Source organism: Notothenia rossii (assembly GCF_949606895.1).
Source record: "Notothenia rossii genome assembly, chromosome: 2".
Lineage (NCBI taxonomy): Eukaryota > Metazoa > Chordata > Actinopteri > Perciformes > Nototheniidae > Notothenia > Notothenia rossii.
In genome coordinates, this window is record NC_136904.1 from 87194619 (window position 1) to 87217447 (window position 22829).

Sequence of the window (22829 nt, forward strand, 5' to 3'; positions counted from 1 at the left end):
TTTAAAATCATAAACAGAGAAATTTGTTAAATGAAAGCTTGCTTAATTCTTGTCTGACTGTTACATCAGACTCATTATTAAGAGAAAGAAGTCTAAGGAATAGACTGTACTGATCCTAAATGAGGCAGTATTTTTCTTTTTTAAATATGCCTTTTGATGAGAATTATGAATTTTTTAAGACCTGAATAACTGATTCCCTGAGGTCTCCACTTTTTAAATTTCTGTGCCTAACTAAGCCAACTATACACTTTCATTAGCCTTAAATGTACAAGACAGATATGGGAGCTGTATTTCTCATCTCAACAAGCATACTTCCCTTAATGTTACACTATCCCTTTAACACTTACATCAGCTCGTCAAATTAATTAAGTTTTAGTTTTGGCTAAATGTGGGTCAGATCAGATGATTATCTGGAAAGTAAGATAAAAAAACACTGAAATACATATTTCTAGATTGTTCTAGGGTCACATTCACATATGTAAATAAATGTTATTATGGAGACACCAGAATGACTTCCAGGTGGTTATTTAGCGGGGCATGTTCAGTGATGTGTACATGTGGGCTGTGCAGTGTAGGCAACACATAACATAGGCTGTAAATTGTCTGTACATTCGGAAACAAAAACATTCAAAAATAAAGGCTTGATTTTAAAATACAACACTATAAGTTTAATTTAAATAAAGTGAAATCAAAATATTGTGTGATTGGACATGTGATTAGACAACTCTCATAAACTGGTGAGCAGTAGCCGCTGTGAAACCAGTGCAGAGAGCCAGCTGTGTATACTGGAGTCTAATGACCTTAAATGCAGCTGCTCACTGATTGGAGAGTAAAAATATACTGAAATAACCTCACCTTCACACACACTTACACCCAACCTCTATTATTAAAAATTCAACAAAAGCACATCCATTATAGTTCGGCCTCAGGGAAGCACAAACTTCTCTCGTCACCATGGAAACAGCAGCTCGATAAGCAGGAGGAATCAGAGCGCGGCTGATTGGGACCAGATGATAATACAGATTTTGGGCTCGCCCAATTTTAAGCACACTGTGCTTTAGGCAGACAGGTAAATGTGGTAACATGCAGACTGTGTGCAGTACCCAGGGATGCGTAATGTGGCCACATTTAATAGGTCATTTCCTATTTTGATAACAATACATAAACACAAACCATACACGATTTAGCAACTACATATTTTAGTAGATTTAGTATTAAGTAGATTAAGAAGATCTACTACAGAGTATCTTCTCATTTTAACAACTTTAGTGCAAGATGACCTTTTATGTGAAAACATAAATGAATATAAGCCTAGTCTAGTCGTGATAGAAACAAGTAGAAGAATATATACGATAGACATTAAACATTGTGTCGATGATGTATATTATACTATCGCCAGCCCTTACCAGATTAAACCCCCCCCTATTGTTGCATTCAAGGACACTCTCACTCACTAAATGTCACTCGGCTAATTTAGCAAGATAACAGACACAAGATTGTATGTTTTTACTTTTTCTTTTATATTCCGAAAGCCACAGGGCATGGACTGTGAGAGATTATTAAACAGTTTTTCTGTAGAGCAGCTCATTCATTGCAACATCCTCAAACTGTGAAATAAATGGACTTGAAGTGAAGTGTGACACTCTCGCCGCTGCCTGCTGCAAACACTGTAGCTTTCATGCTGATGCAAATCAAACGCTGCTCTCAGTCTGCTGCTGTGATGAGGAAGAAAGGAGCGTTTGATTTCTCAGCGCGGACACCACTGAGCAACTTCACACAGACACACACACACACACACACACACACACACACACACACACACACACACACACACACACACACACACACACACACACACACACACACACACACACACACACACACACACACACACACACACACACACACACACACACACACACACATACACAAAATCTATCATGCTATATGTAGCAGTGTGTGTGTGTGTGTGTGTTTGTGTGTGTGTGCGTGCGTGTGTGTGCGTGTGTGTGCGTGTGTGTGTGTGTGTGTGTGTGTGTGTGTGTGTGTGTGTGTGTGTGTGTGTGTGTGTGTTTGTGTGTGTGTGTGTGTGTGTGTGTGTGTGTGTGTGTGTACCTGGGAACAGTAGACAGGTAGGTCACCAGCCTCCTCAGGTCTTCCTGTTTTATTCGGTCGTGGTTACTTCTAGCAGGAAACGTCACGATCGGTCCTCCTCTTTTATCGCGCCCACCTTTGAATGCACACATAAAAAATATATAAGTTTGATGTTTCATGCTGCCACGTTTGCAATGTCAAAACTGCAGTCATATTGTTACAAATACATTGTTTATAGGACCAAAAGGGAATTCATCCTGATAAAAAGTATTGTCTCTGTAGCCAAAGCATGATATAGCTAATCCTTCGACACAATGAAACTGAATTGGTGTGAAAAAACGGTGACATATTCCTTACAGTAATAACAGTCGTTGCAGTAGTACCAGTTGTTGATGTGGGAAAGTACGGTAGTAGCAGTACTAGTTGTCAAAGCACTGATAGTGGTAGCAGAAGTTGTAGACCTACTGTAGTAGCAGTTGTAGTAATAAAGTTCAGGCTTGAGTTCAGTTGAGGAACTATTATGTTGCATGCTCAGGCCACTGTTTTATTTCTCATATATCCTGCCATTCACTCCTCTCACACATGCCAACTCATCATTTCCTCTGCTGTCATTGTCTACAGCTGTCAATCATGATTATGAACTGCTCACATCTATCCAGCAGCATAACAACACACCTACATCTTGCTGCTCTCGCTTTAAATATGATTCTCTCTCTGTCTGTAGTGTGTTCATGGTGATGTGACACGAGCCCCCTTCACCTCCCAATCACCGCAGAGACTTTGCAGATTCATCAGCATTATAATTGTAATCATCCTCATCAGCCTTTCAGCCTCAGCAGGATCATCAGCCACCTCCATCAATAGTGTCTGCACTGATTGGGGGGTTATTCTTCTGCTGCTCAGGGCACACAGTTACATTCTACTTTATAATGCAAAAACTTTGAATAAGTTGAATTATTTTTTAATTATTGCTGTCACTTTTCAAATTGCAATGTCCTTTTTTCTAATATAGTGCAGCCCTGATATGTAGTATATTGAAAACCGTCCTCTGTTTGTTTCAATGTGACAGAGAAATGCAATATTTTGTCATTTACACCAATGAATAATTGTTTTCCTTATTTTTTGCTTTTGTTTAGCGGGATTGCAAGAAAATTGGATATCAAAATGGCCCTTTTACCATCGGAATGTTGGGATATCCATAAAAAAGGGTGTGTGTATTGTATTACTGTAAGATGTAAATTAATTCCAGTTTAATGTAACCCCACTAAAAAACACAGAGCCGCCCAACATAAGGAATCCCAATGAACTCCTTTTAGTATTAATAGTAGTAGTGGTAGTGGTAGTGATAGTAGTAGTAGTAGTAGTAGTAGTAGTAGTAGTAGTAGTAGTAGTAGTAGCAGTAGCAGTAGCAGAAGTAGTACTAGTGGTAGTGGTAGTGGTAGTGGTAGTAGTAGTAGTAGTAGTAGTAGTAGTAGTAGTAGTGGTAGTGGTAGTGGTAGTAGTAGTAGTAGTAGTAGTAGCAGTAGCAGTAGCAGAAGTAGTACTAGTGGTAGTGGTAGTGGTAGTGGTAGTAGTAGTAGTAGTAGTAGTAGTAGTAGTAGTAGTATTAGTGGTAGTGGTAGTGGTAGTAGTAGTAGTAGTAGTAGTAGTAGTAGTAGTATTAGTGGTAGTGGTAGTGGTAGTGGTAGTAGTAGTAGTAGTAGTAGTAGTAGTAGAAGTAGTAGTTGTAGTTATGACAGTAATCATAGCAGCACTACTTATACAACTGGTCTAGCAGTTGTTCATGAACATTGAAGGATAAAGAATAAAACACTTTTTTATGTTCAAGATAGAATTCAAGCGTCAGCCTGAACAAAAACAAATGTCATTTCTTTCTCATGCACTACATGATAAGTCCTTTAAAATAAAAAATGACACACAAATTGGAAAATCAATGGAGTAACCATTAGAGAACTGAAATGAACAGAGCAGACATTACTCTAGGAAACCACTGTCACTGCATTATCAGCAGGCAGACCGTACCAGTGTTAATCTGCACATTACTTCACACTAATAGCTTTAGTATCTCTGTATCTGTAACATAACTCCCACCACGGCTACAGCAGCCAGTAAACATTCTCCAAAGTCTCCGAAAGTGATCCGAGATACAAACTCCCGCCCTCCCTCTCTCTGATAAATGATGTGTGTAGAGATGTTTTGGTTAGATTAATGTAAGAAACACAAACCACACTGTTTATGAAACAGCTACTCAGTCGTGGAAAATCGGTCTGTGTATGTGTGTGTGTGTGTTTAAGTGTGTTTAACTGTATGTTTTGGGAAGGAGCACGTTGCTGTAATCTAAGGAGGAATCTTGATGACAGATTGTTGTTGGCCTTCTCCATATATCACTGTCTCACTTAATTTCTCCTTGTCTCTCCCTTTAAATAAAAAAATTAGAGGGTAACATTTTCACTGGTGAACATTACTGAAATATGGAATGAAATAACCAGGCCCATTTTAAAAACAGCACTTAAATCTTGTACCACGGCGTGCAATTAGTATGTAGGGAAAACATCCCATTCCAATACTGTATTATGATCATGCAGTAAATTATTCCAACGTAATTATTATTGCCAACATTTTTGTTTTCCCCCCAGGAAGAATTAAATGTTCTGATTTAGATTCTTATTTGAGCCATTAACGTTTTCACCATGGCTTCAACCAACGATTAATTTCATTATTATAATTAAATAATATGTCTACAAAAGATCTCCAAACCCAACAAATATTATTTAAAAGTTTAAAGGTGACCTATCATGCAAAATGCACTTTTGTACGTCTTTTATAAATGAATATGTGTCCCCGGTGTTCCAGGGAACTCACCAAGTGTCAGAAAACACAACCCTCTCTATTTTCCTCCATACCCAAATCTCTTAAAAAGGGGCTGCAACGGATCTGATACAGAGTGATCCAGATTTGAACACTTCTATGACGTCACAGAAGTGGCGCTACGGCTATTGGGTTAACTCCACCAATCAGGAGGAGAGTCAGCCTAGGACATTGCCGTTGGAAAGCGCTGGAGACGCTGTAGTGCATATGCCAGGCCTGTAGATGGTGCTGTTCTCACAGAATCAGCCCGTGCAAAGACAGTGTTAAATTGAGCGAAATGCGGAATGGCTAAAATGCATGATCTGTTTGGTATTTTGAAAAATAAAAAGTATAAATATGCCTTATATAGGTATGGTCCTACACTATATTATTCTAATATAGCAAAGGTCCACTTTAACTAAATGCCTGGTATTGTTTCTTGAAAAATCATTCCACCTTTATTTTTTTACAGAAAATACCAAGAGTCATTTTGTACATTGCATTAAATCCAGTATACACAGAACAAATGATGACTTTTTAAGAAGCCCTATTGTGCTTTTTGTGATTTTATATATGCTTTGTGCATGTAAATGGTCTGCAAAGGCAATTCAATTTAAGAAAAAATCCAAGCAGATGCGGATAGTTGTTGTCCACAACCTGGGAATTAAAGTGGAAGCGAAGAAGAAGTAGGAAGAATCGACTGCAAAAAGAAATGCCTGTTGTTTAGAGTTAAAGCAGGGACAGAAAGAATTACTGTATGTTGACCAAAAACTTGTGTTTAGTCAATATCTCCTGTTTTGTTTCAAATTGCAATATACTGTATATATATATCGTGAAACAAAATGTATATCCAAATGTCAGGTCATGTTACGTTGGATCCTGTTTGTGTAGAATCCAAGTACTGGCTGAGTGTTTGTGAATGTGACGGCCTGTGGACTGAAACAGTTCCTGAATCTGCTCTCGCTGCTTGTTTTGGCAAACAGAGAGCTGCAGCGCCGGAGGGAAGTAACGCTCAGGGTGAGAATATTCTTCGATGATTTTCCCTGCCCGCTTCCTGTCTCAGGAGGTGGGACGGTCCGGGTCCACACCAGTGATCTCTTCTGCAGTCCTGAACGTTGAAAGGCGGACACAGTGCTGTGAAGTGTGATCACTGAGGGTGGTTCCTCCTGAAGACCACTCTCATATCCCCAGTTGTGCAGACTTGTTACTGTCTTTGATGAGGGGGGTGGACATATACCTCATTCACACCAACGGTGTTTCAGGGCCGGTTCGGAGCTGGAGCTTGAAAAGCACCGGGTTTCCCTGTTCACACCGCAGCGGAGCAGCCTCTTAACTCTGGAATCCGGATCGTTTCAAGCACCAAAAAATTGTCCGGCCAGAGCAAAAGCACCGCATACGTCACGCTTACGTAGAGGCGGGGGGAAGGGGCAGATCAACTCCTGAACAACAACAAAAAGCTGGCGTTTTATCCAGTTTGTACACAACGATGGAGAAACTTAACAAGCAGCAGTGGTCGAAGAGGTACAGAGGAAGCTGGAGCACAATCGGCCATTGTTGTTCTTGTCGGTGTCAACTGTGAGGGGTTTCCGCGTGGTTTGGCTTTATGAAGCAGGCACGCAAACCGTTACGTCATGACACAAACGATGACGCAATGACGCAGCACCAGTCGGACTCTGGGCAGTGTGAAAAGAGCCGGAGCTAAACCGAAGAACCGGTTCTGAACCTGAAAAGCTTTAGCACGGAGCTTGAACCAGAGTTGCGTTGGTGTGAATGAGGTAATTGAGGAGTTGACAAAGGAGGTCAAAGACCAGCGAGAGATTTGTGATGCATTTAATAAACACCCGAAGGCTAAAAGCTGCTGCTTCTGTATTTGGCTGAGTTAGGAGTGACTCCTGGAGATGATGGATGTGTCAGACCTTGTTTTCTTTTATTACTCCCAAGTTTTTGGTTTTAAAAGTAATTCACAAGGCACTTTAATGCAGCTCTTAAGTCAGAGACAACTTAGAGACAGAACAATGCTAGCTGCTGTAAGTAACGTGCTGCATGAGATAAAGTTAGCGTTGGATAATTTTAAGAACATTTTACAATGAATGAAGTTTCAAAAATCCTATCGGCTCATTAACAGGTGAAACAAAATCACAAACTTCGGAAATGATGGCATGCGCACCAATGTGACTCAGAGATGAACCCTTTTAGAATCATGAATCAACCCAAAATGTAATGTTATGTGACGAGTGATGTTCATTTAAATACAAAGTAATACATCTTAATTCTGGGGTTATCGTTATCATTGGAATTCCAGGTTAAATTGGTGAGATGTCAAATGTATCGGGAATGAAGATCTGTTCAAAGTCTTAGTTTTGTCTGTTTGAATGCTGACATTATAGTTGGGCATTGTTTATTCGCTTTAATCTATCTATCCAGCTATCCATCTATCTGAAACAACATGAAGTCTCTTAGCTTCTGAATTGGTTAATTTCTTATTAAAAACATTTATAAATAGTGTTTTTAGAAAGCACTTAAGCGGAAACTCTGGATTCAGAACATATACAGGACTGTCTCAGAAAATTAGAATATTGTGATAAAGTTCTTTATTTTCTGTAATGCAATTAAAAAAACAAAAATGTCATACATTCTGGATTCATTACAAATCAACTGAAATATTGCAAGCCTTTTATTATTTTAATATTGCTGATTATGGCATACAGCTTAAGAAAACTCAAATATCCTATCTCTAAATATTAGAATATCATGAAAAAGTATACTAGTAGGGTGTTCAACGAATCACTTGAATCGTCTAATTAACTCGAAACACCTGCAAGGGTTTCCTGAGCCTTGAAAAACACTCAGCTTGGTTCAGTAAACTAAATCACAAGTATGGGGAAGACTGCTGATCTGACTGCTGTCCAGAGGACCGTCATTGACACCCTCCATCAGGAGGGTAAGACACAAAAAGAAATTTCTCAAAGAGCAAGCTGTTCACAGAGTGCAGTTTCAAAGCACATCCACAAAAAGTCTGTTGGAAGGGGGAAATGTGGCAGGAAACGCTGCACAACCAAGAGAGATGACCGCAGCCTTAACAGCATTGTGAAGAAGAGTCGCTTCCAGAATTTGGGGGAGCTTCAAAGACAGTGGACTGAAGCTGGAGTCCAGGTATCAAAAGTCACTGTTCACAGACGTGTCCGGGAAATGGGCTACAATAGCCGTATTCCCATGGTCAAGCCACTTCTGAACTCAAGACAACGGAAGAGGCGTCTGACTTGGGCTAAGGAAAAGAAGCACTGGACAGTTGCACAGTGGTCCAAAGTCCTCTTTTCAGACGAAAGCAAGTTTTGTATTTCATTTGGAAGTCAAGGCGCCAGAGTCTGGAGAAAGGCTGGAGAGGAGCAAAATCCAAGTTGCTTGAAATCCAGTGTGAAGTTCCCACAGTCAGCGATGGTTTGGGGAGCCATGTCAGCTGCTGGTGTTGGTCCACTGTGTTTCATCAAGCCCAGAGTAAATGCAGCTGTGTACCAAGAGATTTTAGAGCACTACATGCTTCCGTCTGCTGAAAAGCTCTATGGAGATGAGGAATTCATTTTCCAGCATGATCTGGCACCTGCCCACAGTGCCAAAACCACCAGTAACTGGTGTACTGACCATGGCATTACTGTCCTCGATTGGCCTGCAAATTCCCCTGACCTGAACCCCATAGAGAATATGTGGGGTATTGTGAAGAAGAAGCTGAAAGACACCAGACCCAACAATGCTAATGAGCTAAAGGCCGCTATTGAAGCATCCTGGGCATCCATAACACCTCAGCAATGCCACAGGCTGATTGCCTCCATGCCACGCCGCATTGATGCAGTAATCCGTGCAAAAGGATTCCCAACCAAGTACTGAGTGCATTAATGGACATTTTCAAATGTTTGATTGTGTTTTGCTGTTATAAATCTTTTTTTTTTACTTGGTCTGAGGAACTATTCTAATTTTTTGAGATAGGATTTTTGAGTTTTCTTAAGCTGTATGCCATAATCAGCAATATTAAAATAATAAAAGGCTTGCAATATTTCAGTTGATTTGTAATGAATCCAGAATGTATGACATTTTTGTTTTTTTAATTGCATTACAGAAAATAAAGAACTTTATCACAATATTCTAATTTTCTGAGACAGTCCTGTATATACAGGATGAGGCTCCAGAGAGTTGTACAAGCAGCACAGAGGATCACCGGCTGCCCTCTCCCCTCCCTGACGGACAGTTACACCTCCCGCTGCCTCAGTAGAGCCAACAACATTGTTAAGGACAGTTCACACCCCGGCTTCCACCTGTTCAACCTGCTGCCCTCTGCCAGGCGCTACAGGTCTATCACATCCAAAACAAACAGACTCAAAGACAGTTTTTTCCAAAGAGCCATCATTGCTCTTAACACCTGAAAGTCATACCTCTTAATCATCCTGCCTGTGAAATAAATGTGACTCTGTACATATATACATATATATCATTACTATTATTATTATTATAAATACATACCTTCTATTATTATTTATTACATTATAGACATTATAGATTTTATTTTTATAGTCCTGGAAATAATTACTGCACTTTATTCCTTATTCCTAAGTATGTATGCTGCGTGTATTTGTTGTCTTATGTTGTGATGTTTTTTTTGTTTTGATGGCACACTTGAAAGGGAGAAGCATTTAAGTATCTCATTGTACCTGTACAGTATACTGACATTATACCATTCTATTCTATTCTATTCTATTCTATATGGTACAATTTAGGAGGACACCTTTTGCCTGACTTTCTGATGTGTTTTAATAAAGGTTTCTATGGTAACCTGGATGTGATCTCACACAAGCATACCTTGTATAACGTGATAAATGTGATTTCACTATAGCACTGCAACTCACCTGAGACAAAGGCAACTTTCTCCTTCAACACAGGAAGAACATCTGACGCCTTGATGCCCTCAGTCCTCGGCGACCCTGGAGAGACGCGGAGGAAGAAAACAGTCAGTCACTGGAGCTCTTAGTATTAATCCCATTATCAGATCAACATTCCTGTGAGAAAGGACACACCCACACACTGAGAGATCTGGCTTTTACAACGTTTTGTGAGTGTGTGTGTGTGTGTGTGTGTGTGTGTGTGTGTGTGTGTGTGTGTGTGTGTATGTGTGTGCTTTTGTTCTTTTTGTCTTCAGCATTGACATTATGAGACTTTTACATCTCTGTTATTATTTCTAACAGATGAGTATCAGCATTAGAACGTGCTTATTGTGAAAAAGGAGCACATTTAGTTCATCTTCTGTCCTCCATGCTTTGCAATCTTTTCATTTCTTTATGACTTCATCACCGTAGTCTTGTCCCTGGTCTTGTTTGCTTTCTTTCCCTCTCAGTTCATCTGGTCCTCCGTCCGTCATGTTATAAAATCTCTCTTCTGTCATACTTATTTAGGATCTGTTTACCCCCTCGCCTCTCTCTCAGTAGAAAACGAGGCCAAACGTCCATGCCCTGCTGTGTGTATGTGCATATGATACGCTGTACTGGATGCAAACACACACACACACACACACACACACACACACACACACACACACACACACACACACACACACACACACACACACACACACACACACACACACACACACACACACACACACACACACACACACACACACACACACACACACACACACACACACACACACACACACACACACACATTCCAAGAACCTTACACAGTGAAAACGCTAAGTCGGCTAAATCTCTCTCAGGACAGAGAAAGAGAGAGAAAAGTCAATGCCATGTTCAAAAGTGCTGACATCAAAACCAACCTGATTTCTATTCATGAAATGTAAAAGAAAAACAACAAAAAGAGAGACTGAAGGGGTCATCTTGGTATGAAAACTCCACATTTTGAGTTTGGTAAGTTTGGAAACCTGTCAAAGAAATGTGTTCTATCTTACATATTTCCACTCTGTAATTGTCTTGACAAATCTTGAATGCAACCGAGGCAATTTGATCCAAGCGACCATCTTTTAATTACTGTGTTAATAATGATCACAGTGATTAAAATGGCTCTGCCACTTTTAGAGGTCATTGTGACACATGTGACCAATCAGAGCCGTTCACTGATTAGCAACTCAGCGTTTAGCCACGATCATTAATGTCTTTCAAGGTTAATGAGCTCATCGATGTTGGCTCATGTCACAGTGTTTCAGTGGATTTCAACAATAGCATTGATTACACCTGATGCTGCCGTTTAACCCACAGTACACAGAAGGATGGTTTTAAGCAGCAGGTGGCTCCCAGTAATGGAGTATAAACGGACTATACCAATGTTTTTGTTTAATTGAGCCCCTTAAGCACAAATTGTATCTACATGTAGGCTCTCCTGTTCTTTGTATATTTACTGCAGTTTTCATGTGTACCAGTAGTCTGATGCAATATTTACAGTTTGAAAGGGTGTTGAATGAAATTTGGTATTGATTAATGGTGTTTGTGTTAATGTAATAGCAGTTAAAACAGGACCGGTCAAATTTGACCGTGGACACAAAAGTAAGGGGGGGGGGGGGAACGAAGACAACAGGAGGGTTACAAGAGACACATTAGGCAAGTTGTCAGGTTCACCGTTGTCTTTAGGGCTTCTAGAAGAAAAATGTTTACATGCTTTAAAGTTGCAAAAACACTTTCTCTTAATATCTGTCTAAATATAAAAATATAATAATGTTTAAGAGCCTTTTTGAACCTCTTTCCAGAAAAAGCCTGTCTGCTCTGATTGGCGTGGAAGAAAAATGCTGCTTTTGAGTTGTTGGTGGAGATGCTTAAGGCAATTCATTCCAATAAGTCTGCCTTTTAAAGGCTTGTTTAATCCTATGTTGTCCGAGTATGCAGCCCTACAGAAAACTGTCTGCACTGCCTTTTCATACAGTTTTGGGGTTGGAAGGCTTCCAGATACTTATATGTATTAGCACAAACAATTGAGTTTAACATTACATTTCCTCTTTAAAGTCCAACAGAAATCCCACTTAATAATCCCTTTTTGTAGTTCTAAATAATGCACACGTTATTTTAAATGCAAATTGACAGCAGCGGGCGTTAGACCCTAGTGTCATCTGCAAGTATGTTTACATGCTGTTGAATGGAATGCAGATAATCAGATATCTAAACTGCAAAATGAAGCCAAGTGGGAGCCGGACATTTACTGGAATGCACCCAACTGGACCCACACATGAATACATGATATAATACACTAGATAGCTGTGATATCCTGCACAGGAATACACTGCACAGACATTATTCTGTGCTTAGAAACAAATACATGTCATGGCTGTTCTCTCTGACTGTAATGCGTGTGTCTAAAACATTACATCATTCACAGTTACCCCGAGATTGAGAGGTGAGCGGTACAATGGAGTTGAAGCTTTATCAGAACAGATAAGTCTTTATTTACGTGTCTTAATGTTAACATGTAAATGATTTGCATAGAAACACAGTTAGTGTTCCAGGATATAAAGCAAAGAAAATATAAAGTGCTGCCAACATCAGCAGCTTCCTCTCCAACAGCGTAATACATGCAGCCTAGGAAGTGTGTGTGTGTGTGTGTGTGTGTGTGTGTGTGTGTGTGTGTGTGTGTGTGTGTATGTGTGTGTGTGTGTGTATGTGTGTGTGTGTGTGTGTGTGTGTGTGTGTGTGTGTGTGTGTGTGTGTGTGTGTGTGTGTGTGTGTGTGTGTGTGTGTGTGTCAATGGGCCGGTGACTGGGTGAGACTCATGTGTCCATCACTGTTGAAAGGAAACAGCTTTTGTCGTTTCAGCTCATACAGGAAGCTGTCAGTCTTGTACACACACACACACACACACACACACACACACACACACACACACACACACACACACACACACACACACACACACACACACACACACACACACACACACACACACACACACACAACCCCTTCAGTTTGTCTTGGATCAGTGATTTTCATCTTGACTTTGACAGGAAGGTGATGGTGAGTCAGAGTTAGGGATCTGCTCTGGTTCTGCAGTGTTCTCCGCTCACCAATAGAGGTTCTCCTGCTCCTGTATAGAACCATAGGATTGTCCTATGTTATCATGATACTAGATAAGTTTTACCTTTTGAAAAGAAGTCGTGATTTCACTTTAGGGTCCTTTTAGAGGCCTTGGGTTATACAGTGCTGTTTTTATTTTGAATTTCATGTTCTGAGTGACTTCATGTACCGTACTTATTATGTACTTTTATTTTGCTCATTTATTTTGTTTAACTATTGTGTATGCCTTTTAAAAAAGTGTGGCATGTTTTTCAACTATTGTAACTTATCAAGGATACCTTACAGTATCAGGCAAATAATAATATATTAAGTTACTCTGTCCACTTTATATTAATAAAGGAATATTACAGTCAGAGTAATCATGTGTTTATTAGGAAAAGACACATGTTGAGGTATTGATATCAGGATGAAAATACCTTTGTTGAAATTAAGAATGTTGTTTTTATTCAAATGTATCACCTATATAGATGTTATTTACACTTTAATTTAGATTCTTTGTTGATTTCTTACTCTGTAACTGCTGTTGCTCACTAGAATATTAAAACGAGAGCGATAGAGAGGATTATGCAAATCACTTCAACCGTCATTTAAGTCTGACACACCAGCAGAAAGGCACACAATGCACACACTGCACACACACACACACACACACACACACACACACACACACACACACACACACACACACACACATACACACACACACACACACACACACACACACACACACACACACACACACACACACACACACACACACACACACACACACACACACACACACACACACACACACACACACACTTGTTTGTGCCAATAAGGAGGAAATGCATCAAGTCCCATTCATTATTCCCACACAACTTCCCATCATGTCCTTAACCATGACCACTATATAACACCAACTTTTACCCTAACCAAAGAACAAAACCCGCCCCTAATAATTCATGTTTTACATTGTGACAACCCTATTTCAGATGTCCCCACAACACACACCCTCCTTCCTTTTTAATGGCCTTTACACATATACAATGACGATCAATCAGCTTCAAGAAGAAAGGGAAGTGCAGAGCGAAAGAGAATCAATGAGCATCCAAAACATTTTAATTACAATTCCCCAAAAAGTAATAAGACTAACGCACATTTCATTTAATTAAAATCACAGCTGGCCTTTTGTCATCCAGCACCGCCTTCAGAAAACATGTCTGAAAGCATCCAGAAGGCTCAGACTGCTCTAATGCCAGGAGGGGAAAGATTTAAGTCCTCAAATCCTGCAAAGTAAAAGCTTATGTCTGCTGACTCAGACCTCAGGCTTCAACTGTTGGCAGTGCTGACTCAACACAATGTGAAAATGCAGTTGTCATGGTCGAATTGATTGACTTGTGTACAACTGACTAGTGCTTTCCCTTCTTTAAGACAACTCTCACTGTTTTTTAAATGTCATTTTAATTGTTAGTGTCTAACAACAGCAATGTGCATAATAATGTCTTACTTATCACCCTCTGCCAGCAGTCACGCTATTACTCATGCAGCATTGTAACAGCAGGAGCTCTACCATGTTCTGCTCGGTTCATTAGGAGCTATAACAACATGTTTATGCATACAGCTGCTGTTCATATTAACTTCCAAAACACATGTATGCACTATCATATATTTCTGTTTTAGTGAGAAGGCTGCATTGGGCTTTAATCGTGCATCAAAACAAAAAAAAATTCACTTATGTACATTTTGTATATTTCTGCAAATGTTGTAGGTAAAATATATTTACGCTGAAGAAGCAAGATGAATGAGAGGGAATAAAAACAAAACATTTTATGAAAACCAATGAACTTTAAGCACATGGAGTAAACGTAATGACTTCACAGGAGGTTTGTAGTTTATCGGTTTGGTTTTGGTGGGAAAAAAAGTTGTGTAGGAATCGTGTCGGGGGGTTAACAGGTGGCTCTGTTAATAATTAGCAGTCTTCTTTGTAATGGGATCAGATTTACATTCTAGAGAGGACGCCAACATCTGCTCCCAGAATGATAAAAAAAAGGATGTTGGTTATTTTTGTGATTATGAGAAAAGCAGACGTTTTTACATCAACATGAGAAGCCTGATTGGGCTCCCAAAGACAAACCGAAATAAATGATATATTATAACCAATATGTTGAGTACCGCTCATATCTCTCTTCTCACACACACATACAATTAAATAATAATGATATTAAATTAAAAGAACAAAACAGATACAACTATCCAAATAGATCTAATACAGTTTTGTTCTGATGTATTTAAGAACTGTCATGCATGTTTTTGTAACTACTGTATCTTGGCTCTTTTTTCTTATTGCTCTCTCACACACACACACACACACACACACACACACACACACACACACACACACACACACACACACACACACACACACACACACACACACACACACACACACACACACACACACACACACACACACACACACACACACCTTTGATCCAGCATGTGTTTTGTCCATCAGAGATGTTCACCATATATACACATATTCAGGATATATTTGTACAGTAGCAACACAGCAGTGATTGCATCAGCATATGTCTGTTAAACACACACAACTGAATAACTTGGGACCATTGAATTGACTTGACACACATGTAGAGGAGAAAGAATTATCTTATATAAAAAAAAGTAAAATCCTCAGAAAGGAAAACCTGAATGGTTTGCCATTCTTCACACTGCCCTGCACTAAGCCAGTGTGGTGCATGTGCGTGTGTGTGTGTGTGTGTGTGTGTGTGTGTGTGTGTGTGTGTGTGTGTGTGTGTGTGTGTGTGTGTGTGTGTGTGTGTGTGTGTGTGTGTGTGTGTGTGTGTGCGCGCGTGTGTGTGTGTGTGTGTGTGTGTGTGTGTGTGTGTGTGTGTGTGTGTGTGTGTGTGTGTGTGTGTGTGTGTGTGTGTGTGTGTGTGTGTGTGTGTGTGTGTGTCCTTACACTGAGGCTGACATCATCCAGAAACCAACCAGGACATCTGCTAGCCATTGGTACACCAATGGAAGAAGACTTTAATGTGTGTGTGTGGGTGTGTTTTCGTGTTGGTGTGTATTCAGTGAACTCTCCATCAGCCATAAGAGTGAGATTTAATTCCACCAGTGGCATGAGTGTGGCTGTTCCAGTCGTGACGTTAAAGAGAGCCGTACCAGTGGCACCAGTTTCATCACGAACAGCAGTCGTGAAATCAATAGAGGTTGCTACTGGCAACAGCATGTTCTAATGAAAATGCAATTGCCGCCGGGGCTATAAAAGTAAACGTTTGTGGCCATCTAAAATAAATTAGAATTTTGTTTTAAAGGGGCCCTATTATTCTCCTTTTCAGGTTCATAGTAATACTTTGTGTCTCTTCTGGGACATGTCTCCATGCTTTAATGTTCAAAAAGCTCTTTATGTTTCTCATACTGCCTGTGTTGCAGCACCTCTTTTCACCCTCTGTCTGAAACCAGAGCCCAGTCTGCTCTGATTGGTTAGCTGGCCGGCTCTGTTGTGATTGGTCAACCACTCAGAGATGTCCCGTCCTTTAGCCTATCACGTACAATGAGTTGGAGCGCTAGCTAATATAAGCACAAGTCTTAGTGATGTCAGTATATCACTTTGTGAAGCTATACTGGCTTCAGTTCCCCGAAAGGCTGTCTGATGCCAAGGTTAAGCGGTTAAATTATTCGTTATATATTGTACATTTATATTGGCATTGATGTTTTAGGAAGGCCTTTTGGTATGTGGCTTATATATGTTTTGCTGCTGCGCCCGTCCTCAGTCGTACATTGTTCAGCTTCTGTGCCGTTACTCCTGTCTATATCCAAACATGTGGCATCAGACCACCATTTGCTGTTGGTAATGTACTGACTACTAAGTTCCTAATTTAAACCAACTTCAGGAGATCCAAATTCTCTTTTTACCCTGGAAAATGTTCCTTCTCAACAACTTGTGCTCCAAGTAACCAAGTAACATAATTGCTGAGGATTTGGTCTTTGCTTAAAGGAGAGAATATGAAATAGGAAAAAAAGAGTACATGTAAAAGACTGAACTTCATCAGAGAGAAATCAACCCAATGTCTGCACTTTTTAAGTCCTCTGCCTCAGCGAGTGTTGCTAGGCAACCAGCGGAAACAGCCCGCTCTGCTCGTCACTGTGCAGCAGCAGCTTGTTAGCATAAAAACACTCGTCATTCATGGTTATTAAAAGTTTATTCAATGACTTTGTCTCCTGCCTCATTTACATGCTAGCAAAGATTGAAATAAATGAATTCAAATTAAGCTCCCTTCAGTCAACACATACACTCAGAGCGGGGGAGAGGGGGGGGGGGGGGGCACAGTCTGGAAACTCTGCTGAAGAGCGAGCATCACATGAAAATCAACATCTGTGTTCACAGGAATCCTTTTAAATCACAACCAATCAGAATAAAGTATGGCATCTAAACACCACAATATGAATTTTCGTATACAACTTTACGATGTTATGCCACTATAAATGAAATCATTGTCAAAACGATTCAGTAATGTCAAACCTCTGGCTTTGCAGCTTGTGAGTTTTGAAGATGTAGTCTGTTTGCCCTTGCTAAGTAAACTCCATACTAAAGTATTTATTTGATGTCTTTATTAAACAAGAACCAATGCGTAAAATACAGTACATTCATCTCAAAAAGAGAAGATGATGACATATGCCAGATTTGGGCTAATAGAACATTTCCATCTACATGATGATTTAACTTTTGAAATAAAGTCTAAATATTATATCAAGCTCATATTCTCTCTACTGCGTATGTAAGACATCGTAGAAGAAAGACAAACCTTTAACTACAAAGCATTTACTCTCCAATGTAATTCAAAAGTTTCCCATCAGCCCCGTTTCAAAGTGATTATAGATTGGACTAAATCCTCTTTGATGAGGAAAGCCATGCCCTGTTTGTTGAACTGCTGACAAAATGTGGTTTTCTGTAATTGATTCCTTGTGGAGATCAATACAATTCATGTCTACTGTCTGATTACTGACTGTTGATCATGTCAGCAGCCAGATATGCTGATCAGGTCCTTTTCTTTTCACAACACAGATGGTTAGATTGACATTTTAACAGTGACTGTTAAAGGTGGCATATTATGCTTTTTAATAGTGTTTAACTATAACAATATTTCTTCACACTTATTCTAATGTTTCTACATACTCCTTATATTCCTTTCAGAGTTTGAAGTTGGCTCTTTCATTTTCCATATACAGATTTATAGCTTAAGATATAATATTGCAAAAACACTTTCATATAAAGATATGAGCTCCAAACTGAACATCAGAAAGTTAATGTTCTGTAAAAAGAAGTACTAAAGCGTTTTCTACAAATGATCACTCCAAAACACACAGACATTCAAAGTGTCTCTGTGATCCCTGATGTATTGCATTACTGTATACCAAAGAAGTAAAACTACACAAAAACCACTGTGACCAATCCAACCACACACACACACACACACACACACACACACACACACACACACACACACACACACACACACACACACACACACACACACACACACACACACACACACACACACACACACACACACACACACACACACACACACACACACACACACACACACACTAACCCTGTTTTTTTCATTTGGTAGCAGGAAAATATTGCTCTAATGTTTAGTCATATGAGTTTTCTGTGTGTGTGTGTGTATAAATATATATATATATATATATATATATATATGTTTGTGTGTGTGTGTGTGTGTGTGTGTGTGTGTGTGTGTGTCTTCCATTAACAGAGTGTGTTTACTATGGGTGCCCCTGAACTCCATGACAACCTGGTGATTAACAGTGCCCTTGCAGGTAATCTGGATGAGGTAGAATTTGAAAATACTACTTTCATGTGACACACACACATTGAGTCAATTATCATTTGGTTAACCAATCTATGCTGAACCACTTATCTCCAAGGACACATCTATGTTTGAATCAAGCTATAAAGTTGTGCCTTTCCATGATTCTTTTTGGAGAATATCAGTTTTACACTATTACAATTGTATGAGTGTTAGTCAAAACAGAATTTCTTTAGTCAAGGACAGCCTTTGTTTTCACAGATATTAGAGAAACATTTATTCCCACAGAACCACAGGAACAAAAACATAAGCATTCAGCCATGAATGTACATAGCGCTCCTTTTGTCATCGCAAGGTCACACAGTCAGGAAGTGATGTAGTTGCTTGCAGTGTGTGTGCAAGTGTGTGTGATCCATTTTATCTATGTCTATTCTTATGACAAACTACAGGGGTGAGGTCACGATATGCTCAGCTGCACGCACACGCACACACACACACACACACACACACACACACACACACACACACACACACACACACACACACACACACACACACACACACACACACACACACACACACACAGAGACATAGCTGGTGTTCAACGTTTCCAGACGTGTATATGTTAAAGGTCAACATGTTCTCCTGCTGGAACCATTAACACAGCTAGAAGCAGCACACAGGAACCACATGATAACCCAGCCTTACAGGAAGGACTGCTACCATCATTGAACTGCACCCACAATGCAGTGGGGGTGAGATAAGCAGTCAGAGGATTCCAGTGTTCCAGTTTTAAGTTCTGTTCACGTCAGCCAGCGAGAGAAAGCTTCTCCCCTGATAGTGAAGGTGACACTGCAGATACTCAGACAGCCAACAGACGTCGTGTGGTTATTAATGCTGTATAAATCACCATAAATATGACGTACACTTATCTAAAGAGAGAGGCTCATTTCACAGATTGGCACGACTGAAGCCAAAATTAAAAAAGGTCAAAGGAGACTAATGCATCTTGCGAGCCAGTGTGTGTGTGTGTGTGTGTGTGTGTGTGTGTGTGTGTGTGTGTGTGTGTGTGTGTGTGTGTGTGTGTGTGTGTGTGTGTGTGTGTGTGTGTGTGTGTGTGTGTGTGTGTGTGTGTGTGTGTGTGTGTGTGTGTGTGTGTGTGTGTGTCTGGATGTGCATTTGTGCTGCACCATTTGTAAAAACAGAACTTATTGTGATTGTTTTTAATGATGTGAGGATGACAATATATAAATAAAAGGAGGTGTGTGGTGCAGTGGATAGAGCCTTGGTGTTGGGATCAGGGGAGCACAGGTTCAAACCCCACTGCAGTCAGCATGTCGTTGTGTCCCTGGTCAAGACACTTCACCCCAAATTGCTCCTGTGGGGATTGCCCACAGTATTGAGTATGTAAGTCGCTTTGGATAAAAGTGTCTAACATGTAATGTAATATAGGAGGGATTAATCATTTTTGCATCGTTATTCACATTATATTTGAACAAATATTTCAATTATTATGATATGATTATTTTAGGGGATTTATAACAAACAAATGATATATCATAATGTTTTGTTAAGTCTGTAGAAAAATATTTGTGTTCCGGGACTTCTCTGTATCTCCAAAATGCTTCATTCAAAATCGGTTTCACCACATTTTTACATACCTGAACAAATGTCGTGCTTCCAGCAATTTGAATATTGCACTAGTTCATATTACAAATTCGATAACATGTTGATTAATTGTGCAGCCCTAGTGATCTCTATCAATTACTTCTAAATAACCAAAACTAAATCAAAAAGCTGTGAGTTTGAGAGGCTGTAGCATGCAACACATTCTCACATACACACATTTTGCCCTGGTGACAGACTGACAGGCTGGAGGTTGTAGGGGTCTGTTTGAGAGGATCAGAGGGGGGTGGGGGTATTTTTGTATTGTATTCATATTTTTTCCAAGTAGACATGTTGAAATTAACAAGATCGAACGCATTTTTTACAACATAGTTTACAATGTTTGTCAGTAGAGAGATTGAAGTAGGAGAAAAAGGTACTGCTGGGTACCAGAATTGTCAGACAGTATACTGGGAAAAGCAATAAGATACGTTTTATCAGTTAAGGACACAGTAGTGACACATTATCACACACACACACACACACACACACACACACACACACACACACACACACACACACACACACACACACACACACACACACACACACACACACACACACACACACACACACGTCATGTGTGTGCCTAAATGTCTTTAGAAGGCAACAGGTGAGGCCGTCTGCGCCCTGGCAACAGCTGCCCAGACAACCGGCTGCCAGACCTCATGTGTTACCACGGAGACATGGGCTGGGGTCCATCATATCTAATGTTGCTGAGCTTAAACGGTAAAAGGGATTCAACAGTGACACGGCACAGTATCCTTGGATTAATGTCCGGGGAATCTTAAATCCACAGAGCTTCAGCTGAGCAGGTATTATCCATTTACACCAATTAATGACGTTGCCAAGAGTTACAGCAGTTTGATGACAGCGACACTCAGTCAGCATGTGTTAACTGTTGTTAGGGCTTGGGTTGCATCAGCTGTTTTACTGTATCTATTACTGCATTTGTGTTGAAGTCCTTATTAATGGAGGAGATCAATTGAGCAGGCATGTCTTGGCTGGCTGAGCCTTTAGTCATGTGTGAAGCGGTGACCATGAAACATCTGTGGAGAGATCAGAAATCAACCAGTCATGTAAGCAGGGAGGTCACTGCAACTAAAGTACCATAAACTAGAAGGGCAGTTGCAGAGCGCAGTGTGCTAAGGCTAAAGGTCATTAATCACAATGTTAACAAACATGAAAAATCGTTGTGAATCAGCCCAATTAATCAGTTCCGCTCCAAGATAAAAATGTTTTTTCTTCCTTAGCCCATGCCACACCCTGCAAACAACTTCCAGACAATCTAACGTCTTTAAGTTCCCTACATTCATTTTTTTTGTTGTATTTACAGAGTCATTGTTTCGAAGGACTTCTGTCACTGAAAATGTGATGATTAAAGATTATGATTTTATTTTTTGCCTTTAGAAGCATCGAAAAAGGCAGATGGTAAGGGACACACTGCAAAAACATTGCAAACAAACACATCAACCTCTACCACCTTACCAAAGTCGGACAATCGTGTGCCTATACGCTGTAAAGAGACCACCAGTTAAAACTAAGAAATCCCAAACCTCACCTTCATACAGCGATGTCTCAGTCTTTCAGAAGGAGAGAAGAGCAACACTAACTGATTCTCAGCAGAGAAGTAGAGAGGTTAGTCAACTCAGTAACGGTGAGGTGAACTTCAGCTAAGCTGTGCTCTAGACTCAATATGTATCCTGCAGAGCTTTTCTGTTAAGAGCCATATTTTAGCGTTAGTATTTCTCAGTGAAATGCTTGTTTCTTGAGGCCTAACCAACATGTTGAACACATTGTAAGTCGGATGATTTGAACATTTTGAATTTGCACGGCAACATCCACATTAACAAGCCCGTAGTCTTCTCTTTCAAAGCTTTTACAGGATGACTATAACAGTTTTTTTGGTCTCTGGTATTAATCAATGACACTGTCTCAGTCTGTGACTTCCTGCCGGCACGTTTATCATCAGTGGCGTCTGAGTCAGAAGAGTCTCTCTCTCTCTCTCTCTCCCTCTCTCTCCCTCTCTCTCCCTACCATCCCTCTTCTCTTTTCCCATTTTGCTTTCTAAATTAATCAGCTCTAGGACGCTCAATTAATCAAACATTCTTAATGGATGAGTATAGTTATTCACCACTCCGTACATGTGCATCACGCACTTTACACCTCTTGTACACGTGTATAGCATTTCATTAGTCTCAAAACCCCTGCATATAAAAACCTGGCATGTGCAATTAGGTACGTTTGCACAGGATGATATCCACGAGCAGAAAACATCAAACTGGGTGGCCATTGGCAATCCCTACACTCTTGCAACTGCTGA

General features: G+C 40.1%; 1 protein-coding gene across 2 annotated transcripts in view; it reads right to left on the reverse strand.

The window, feature by feature from the left end:
* Positions 1-22829, reverse strand: part of kalrna (kalirin RhoGEF kinase a) — a 135864-nt gene that overhangs the window by 93259 nt on the left and 19776 nt on the right. For both annotated transcript variants that reach the window (XM_079664447.1, XM_079664446.1), the window contains exons 2-3: positions 9837-9911; positions 2116-2230 (exon numbers count right to left, since the gene is read on the reverse strand). In XM_079664447.1, coding sequence (XP_079520573.1) covers positions 2116-2230; positions 9837-9911 — 190 coding nt within the window. The remainder of the gene's footprint in view (positions 1-2115; positions 2231-9836; positions 9912-22829) is intronic.